This window comes from Physella acuta, unplaced genomic scaffold (genome assembly GCF_028476545.2).
Source record: "Physella acuta isolate Inbredline_101_S28 unplaced genomic scaffold, ASM2847654v3 ptg000836l, whole genome shotgun sequence".
In the NCBI taxonomy this organism is placed as follows: Eukaryota; Metazoa; Mollusca; class Gastropoda; family Physidae; genus Physella; species Physella acuta.
This window is the reverse complement of record NW_026732353.1, coordinates 56817-65000: the sequence shown is the minus strand read 5'-3', so window position 1 is coordinate 65000 and position 8184 is coordinate 56817. Positions and strand designations below refer to the sequence as shown.

At 36.1% G+C, this 8184-nt stretch overlaps 1 protein-coding gene across 1 annotated transcript in view; it reads left to right on the top strand.

Annotated features, from left to right (window-relative positions):
- Nucleotides 1–7302, top strand: part of LOC131951883 (retinoic acid receptor gamma-like) — a 15778-nt gene extending 8476 nt beyond the window's left edge. The window contains exons 6-10 of the mRNA XM_059314300.1: nucleotides 3238–3314; nucleotides 4192–4343; nucleotides 5203–5312; nucleotides 5915–6029; nucleotides 6912–7302. Of these exons, the coding sequence (XP_059170283.1) occupies nucleotides 3238–3314; nucleotides 4192–4343; nucleotides 5203–5312; nucleotides 5915–6029; nucleotides 6912–7207 (750 nt within the window). The 3' untranslated portion in view covers nucleotides 7208–7302. The remainder of the gene's footprint in view (nucleotides 1–3237; nucleotides 3315–4191; nucleotides 4344–5202; nucleotides 5313–5914; nucleotides 6030–6911) is intronic.
- Nucleotides 7303–8184: the final 882 nt, after the last annotated feature.

Sequence of the window (8184 nt, the reverse complement as noted above, 5' to 3'; positions counted from 1 at the left end):
CAAGGACGTATTTAGAGCTTAAGTATAACTTAGGACGTACTTAGTTGGGGCTTCGGCAGTACTTAGGACATAGGGCTTAGGGAGGACCAAATACATAGGGCTTAGGGAGGACCAAATACATAGTTGGGGCTTAGGGAATACTTAAGACAGGGCTTAGTAAAACAAAAGATGTATGGCTGTGCCAAGACTCAAGACTCTCCCAGACCACATTAGTTAAAGACTGAGTATGTGATTTTGGATAAGTTATGGGATATAGGACTTAAGACTAAGGACAAAAGTAGGACATAGGACAAGGCCTACGACTTGTGAAACGACTTTTAAAATGTTGCAGAAAATGACAGAGGATAGGACAGATTTTAATCTTTTTTAAGCATCTGATAAATCTTTGTTTTATTTACAAGTTACGTAACCCTGTTCAATCTAGTGTAATTTTAAAAGTGCCATAAAATTTTAATTTTAATTGAACGAATTTTTCGCAATTCAAATGTATATCTCTTTTTAGAAACACAATTTTAAAAATCTATCGTTTTGTTGGTTAAACTTTTGATTTAGTTGTAAACAAAAAAAAAACACACAACAATTAAAAGTATTAATATTCATTAAACACACATTACATTAGAATTAGCTTGCCAAACCAACACCAACACAAGCTGTAAAGGTAAAATTCTAATTTTTAAATGTTCTCTAAGCGATATGGTTCATAATTGTTTGTCCACGATAATTTGTTAATTAAGGGGAGGTGAATAGTTTGAGAAACAAACACTAAACATTTTACCGGTTACTTCCCTTGCGTTAAACAAAGCTTATAATGGAACATTTAACTGTATGAAAAAGTTATTAAATCGCATTGTTTTCTTTTTTTTTTAAACCCACATTAGTTTAGCATATTAATAAGGTACACATGACAATGGAATATTTACAACAGTAGGTGATAGATTTTTATTGGGTAGCCCGCTTTAATCGATACCGTTTTCAAAACCAGACGGCTGGCGCCAGGTTATTGAGTGCCCTAGGCAAAACTTATTAAAACGCCCCCCTTTCACACAAATTAATTACTAAAATATATGTATATGAAAATAATTAATTAAAAGTGACATATTAATTTATTATCAATTACGTTAGTGCACGTTATAAGTAGACATCAAAATAAAATTTTACTTGCCTTCGTCGCAAAAGTTTGTACTAATTCCTTCAATTCCAGTTTGCACAAGCGTAATCACATTTTATTCAAATTGTTGCTAAGTCCTCGAGTCTACTTTCTATTTTACGACATAGCACCCCCCCCCCCACCTTTAGGCACATTTGTTGCACTATCTCATACTAAATGTCTACTAATATTAAGTATTGCAATCTACAACGGCTACTGATGTATTTGTTTTTCAACTTGATAATGCTAAAAAACCTACCAAACCTATTTCGTTTAGAACTTCTGATCTATATAATTTTAAAAATAGCAAATAATAACTTAAATTTGTATTATTTATAAGTAAGCTGTTAACCTAAGGTGCAGGAATTTGAAATGAATGTAAAGTTAAGCAGCGAATCATCTCCCATTCGGTAATCCAAATACCAGTTTTATTCAAGGGAAATAACTTTCACAAAAATAGCTAAATTAACCAAGTGTAACCAAGACATGCTTGAAAACAACAATATAACGGTTTAAATTTGATTATATAATAATTATACCAAATCTTTTATATAAATTTTGTGATCGCGTCGAAACAATATATTTTAATAGTTGAATACTTAACTATAGGTTTTGTTTGAAAGTCTAAACATGGCAGCTTTATTATAATATACTTCTAGTCAATTTTGATAACAACATTTTATGGATATTGTAATTGTAAACCAACATAACTAATTTTGGATACCCTATATTAAGGGACACCTTTAAAAAAAAATCAAATACGGGTAACAGTTTAAGATATTGCTATAATTATTTAATAAATATAAAAAAAAATTATAATTTGAAAAAGCAAAGTTTACAGCTCGTTATGAATTTCAGCCTATATAATATTGTATATTAATACTTTACGAGTGGTAATATAGATTCCTAGATTTTTCAGCTAGAGAACGCCTACATCTCTTTGTAGTGTGTTCCGTCCTGAATTGAAATAATCTAACTTAAGATAAACTCGACTACTCGATAGCCTCAAAGTCTACTACATTCACAACAGAAATGAAACTTCGATACCTAAACATTACTAGAACCGATGCCTCCAAAACTACGGACACTGTTAAATTATATATTTTCTATATTTTCTATATAAATTCCATTTCCTTTTTTTTTTGGGGGGGGGGGGGGGGGCTAGATTCTCTTCGAGGGGGGGGGGGGGGGGGGGTACGACGACTCCGCCCTCCCCCGAATAGATGCATGAAAGAAACACTGATTCTCACCGTCGCGAATTATTAGGTACTTTTTAATAACAGCGATTAAACATTTTTGCCCCCCCCCCCCCCCCTAGGAATGGCCTAGTTTGCCTTATAGGTAGCGCCAGCCTTGGAAAGCACATGGTACAGGTGAAGTAGAGTTCACGTGTTTCATTGCCCGTGACAGTATAAAGGGATAGTGTGGTCGGCACTTGCCCTACTTTTCCTAACGTGAGTCAGGTACTGATTAGAGCTGGGTGGACTCGGTAACACCCTACGGTCTCAAGCCCGAGATCCGAACTCGAAACTTCAGAGTTAGCAGCCGTACGTTCGAATCCGGATTTAGTCAGTAGAACGTCCCTGAGTTCACCCAGCTCTGATGAGTACCTAACTCACGTTTGGGAAAACAAAGGCACTTTGGCATTGTGCTGACCAAACTATCCCTTCATATGCCGAGGTCACAGAAACAGATGTACTCTACTTCATCAGCCCCATGTCTTGGCCACGAATGATAAAGATGATGATGATAAGTCAGAGGCGTAGCGACCCCTCCCGGCGCCCGGGGACAAACTTTCGATTTGCGCCCCCCCCCCCCCCCTCGAACTTTTCATTTGTTGCACCCCCCTAAGGTCGGCGCCCGGGGACATATGTCCCCCCCCCCCCTCGCTACGCCTCTGTGATAAGTCGTACGCTCTAAAGTGAAATTTTGTACTTTGTTTTTACAAGCTTTTCGTTATAAATCGAAACGGGCGAGCGAAATTTCGACCACTTCTGACCGTTTCGTTTCAAATTTGGCACATTTGTCAAGACTTGAATACAATGCAATCTGACATTAAATTTCACTAATTGGATGACTAATTATTGCAGGATTTATTGAAGCTTAAGCAAGAAACGTTCGGAAAACTCCGGACATTACCTCCTGATGAACACGAAGAGATACTGAGGTAATACTGCTTTAAAAAAATTATGTTTTGTTGGTAAACTAGCATAAAAACGGAAATAATAAATACGTTAATAGATATACAAGTAGCTTACGATTAGTTATAAGCACGTTAAAAATGTTTAAATAAACTGTGTCACAGAGCTGGGTAAACTCATGGACGTTACACAGACTTTGACCCGGATCCGAACTCTAGACTTTCCTGTCAGCAGCCTAGCGCTCTATCGCTTAGGCCACGCCGACCCAAAATTAAAATTTTTAATTATAAAATTACTTGCTGAATTGATATATAGACTTTGAAAAAAAAATTAAAACCCAAAGATTAAAATACCTATCCCTAAATCAACACTAAACCTTACAATTAGAGTTAAAATCTTATCAATATGGTATTAGCTTTACTTCGATAACGAGGACAGCAACCCATCTCGGAGAAAAAAAACTCCAAAATTTAACAACAGATGCTAACACGGCATCACTGGGCGTATGACCTTCAAGTAAAGATCACCGGCCAGGGCGCAAGAGTTCCTAGATGAACTTCAACGAATACGTTTTCGTGACCACGGCGAACCACCTAGAAGGAGTCGTCCGGCTGTGGTCAGGCATGGAGAAGGGTGGGCGCTGCCATGCGACACTTAGTCCTTGACACACTACTCTGTGGTGCCCCAACGATCCTATCAAGAATTTTGTATGCAATACTTATTGATAAAAAACGATGTAACCAAATCGATTAAACACATATTTCAATGACGTAATCAAATTCTGTGTATTTTTTTCCCAACAAGAATTTTATGCATTACTATTTGATAACACACTATGAACTTGAATCGATAAAACACATATTGCAATGACGTAATCAAATTCTGTGTATTTTGTGTTTCTAGGAGCACGGGCATTGACGTAGACAACAGGAAGAAGACCGCCGTCTGCCACTGTGCGCATGTCGAGAGGTGGATCAAAAACTGGGTCAAGTTTGTCAAAAAGTTGCCAGGTTTTACAGAGATCCCAATGGAGGACCAACTGGCCCTTTTGATTAGTTAGTTGTTCTTTTTTTTTTCTTTTTAACTATTATACAATACATTTTTTTGCCTGTTTAAAGGATTCGTGGTTTGCTTTCTTACGTAGGTTTCAAAGCCTATATCGATTAAATTAGTAGTGCAATTTTATATATAAATTAGAATTATTAACATAAATAATGAATTTAAATCGGTAGACTTTGTTGAACCGGCTGTATTCAAGAGGCCCGGGAAATTATTAAAGGGGCCCCCAACCCCAGATTACAATTCTAATTGTGCATTTCCTCCCATCAAAAACAGGATTATCATCCTTAGCTTGATGGAAATTCGCGAGACACTTTATTTTAAAAAATCATATCATTAATAGCCCTTTTACAGATTCGTTCATGGGGCCCAACCGGGACGTTTTACCAGGGGGGGGGGCCCACCCGGATTTTTCCCGGTTTACCGGTTGGCTAGTCCACCTCTGTCAGTAGATGAATCAATGCAAGCAGAAAAATGTTTCGGATTCTCCATTAAATATAATCCTGTTATATATATATATATATATATATATATATATATATATATATATATATATATATATATATATATATATATATGAATTATGTATTTTCATATAATATGATGATTATATTTATATTTATGTCATTATGATATAATGGTGAACACCATACCTTGTAGGGTTACTTGATTTCTTGATTTACAATGTGTTTTAAGTTTTGACCTCGTGTTGATACTATCTTTAGTTATGCCCTACTTTCCAACCATGACTATTTATCCCTCACACTTGCGTGGTTGATTAGAACCCCTACACATCACATACTATCTGTACATATATCTGTGACATATTTTAACCTAAGTGACTATCACTTCCAGACACGCGAGTTGAGTTCTGGCTACTTGGTGCCTACAGAGGCTACAATACACAACTTGAGACTGCCATAATGCCCAATGGAATCTGTTACCACAAGGAAGAATTGAGAATGGTAAGTTGAACATGAGTATCTCCCTTTTTTTTTCGCAATTTTAATTTTTAAATAATGAATTAGTTTGCAAAGTCATTTAACTGAAATTTTTGGTATGCGATTATAAATCTGTGAAGGCTGGGTTAGTTCTCTAGCTTGGAAATGATCGAATGTTTGTGTCAATTCAGCTTTTTTTGGCACCTGGCATATTTTTTTCATAATGGTAAATTCTTGTTTTTAGCTTTTTAGTTTAAACAAATCTTTTAACCTTCACCATCCTATTCCCTTATGATCATTTCATTTTTTTTCACATCGAAATTACCTTTAAAATAAAAAAAAATCATTTCGTAGATTTCATATGTTGTCTTGACCTCGGAATGTGAAGAGAAGGTGCTGTCAGCACTATGCCCAGCCGCCTTTACTTTCCCTAATATGAATTAGGTACCCATGAGAGCTGGATGGACATCAGGGATGCGCACACATTCAATGTTGCCCTATAGAAGGAAGTTCAGAGTTGATACAAATGTTTACGTTCTCTTTATCGCCTCCCATAAAGCTGACCTTTGCCCCCTGATGTTCATGTTACTCGTTATACTTACCAAACCACCAATTACATCTTACAGATCTACACCGATGAATACATCGAGTTGATCTTCCACTTAGCCGATGTTCTGAAGAAAAGCACCCTATCACCCGAGGAAATTATCTTCGTCAAAGCCATTTGTTTAACATCCACAGGTATTCTTAACCCTAACCCTCATTAAAATTATGTTCTTGAACTTTATTGTCAATTATTTCAAACACTTTGCCGCATAACACGTTGACATATAATACTTAATTGTTTTGGAAGAAATCCCTTCCAGTAATATATTTAAGAACAAAGAATAGCAGCCAACTTTAGAAATCTAGTACTTGTAGGTCTACTTTTTATTAAAGTAGTAAAGATTCCACTTTCGACCTAGCGATCCGTTGTATAGATGAAGTAGATTTCGTATGAAGGGAATGTGAGAATGCCCAGCCGCCTTTACTTTCCCTAACATGAATTAGGTACCCATCAGAGCTGGGTGGACTCAGGGACGCTATATTGACTTTAACCCGGATTCGAACTCGGGACTTTCGGGTTAGCAGCTTAGCATTCTACCACTACGCTACGCCGTCCCATCGAACTCGGTATCAAAGGGATTTTTTTTTCTTTTTCCCATCGTACCCAGTATTAAAGGGAAATAATTTTTCTTTTTTCTAAAGTACCCAGTATTAAAGGGAAATAATCTTTCCTTTGGTCCCATCGTAATCGGCATTAAAGGGACATAATCTTTCCTTTGGTCCCATTGTACTCAGTATTAATGGGAAATAATTTTTATTTCTTCCCCCTTGTACTCAGTATTAAAGGGAAATAATTTTTATTTCTTCCCCCTTGTACTCAGTATTAAAGGGAAATAATTTTTCTATTTTTCGCCATCGTTATCAGTATTAAAGGGAAATAATTTTTTTCCCCATCGTTATCAGTATTAAAGGGAAATAATTTTTTTCCCCATCGTTATCAGTATTAAAGGGAAATAATTTTTCTTTTTTCCCCATCGTACTAATTATTAAAGGGAAATAATCTTTCCTTTGTTCCAGATCGGTTCCCTCTGAAGAGCCGAGAACGGGTGGAGAAAGTCCAAGCCCTGATGATCTCCTGCCTCCAGCACCTCATCAGGCGGAACCACCCACCCCACCGGTGGGCGGTGGTCATGGGGTGCGCCTTCAACATGCTGACCACTGTCCGAGAAATCGGCCACGCCTACATCATGTTCGCCGGGAAGAACGGGATGAGGAAGATCCACATGTACAAGGAGAACGTCATTCGCGAGATCATCAGCGGGGGAGGGGACGGCGGGGTGGCCTCGTTCGGAAATTTGGAAGACTTGTTATGACGTCATCAGTTTATGCGGTGAATTTTTTAAAATTATTATTCACAATGTATAAGCGGTGTTTAGATTTCAAGAAGGACATGAAAAAAACAGTGCAATTTGTTAATGTTTATATATATATATATATATATATATATATATATATATATATATATATATATATATATATATATATATATATATATATATATATATATTGCCCATGACAACCGGTGATTTAAAAAAAAACAACAACCTAGCTGGTTGGTGGTTCTTTGATCACCGTTAAGACAGTATAATATGATAACCAGTTTTTTTTATAAAAGCTGTTCTCAATGTAGAGTTTGATCTGAGGTAAGGTGAGGATTGTTATAGGTTTGAGTTAGTGCCAAGTTTATGAACTAGGCAACAAAATAAGCAAAAAGTAAAGGCAAAACTAATTTATGAGAAAAAAAAAATTATTCTGTGTTCTAACAGTACAGTACAGTGTATAATCGAGGTTTGTTATTGCTAGTATCGATAAAAAAAGTTTAATTTATCTTAGTATCAGAAATCATATAAAATATAAGATTAAGGGTCTTTATTTGATTAGACTTAACTACTTAACCGTATCTATATTGGCTACAATAAAATTGGAAAACAACCCCCATAAAGACGTAAACATACAAAATGTATGTTAAAAAAAAAAAAAAAAAAAAAAAAAACGTTGGTTTAACCCGTGAAGTGCCAAAAAAGCTATTTAAAAGTAAATATATGATGCATTGCAACCTTGTAATCAGAACGAGTGGTTAAAAAATATCTAGTGGTTTTTTAGGGTTTATGTTTAAACATGTGTATATTTTAATTTGGTGTCACCCAGCACCTCTACGTTTTATTGTTTTCACTGGATAAGCATTGTTTCAACAGTTTGTTATATATTTTACTAATTTTTTGTGTCACCCCTCCCCCAAACGACTCATTTCGGTGTTGATAGCACCCCACGCCCCCGTCTTGTGACGCCA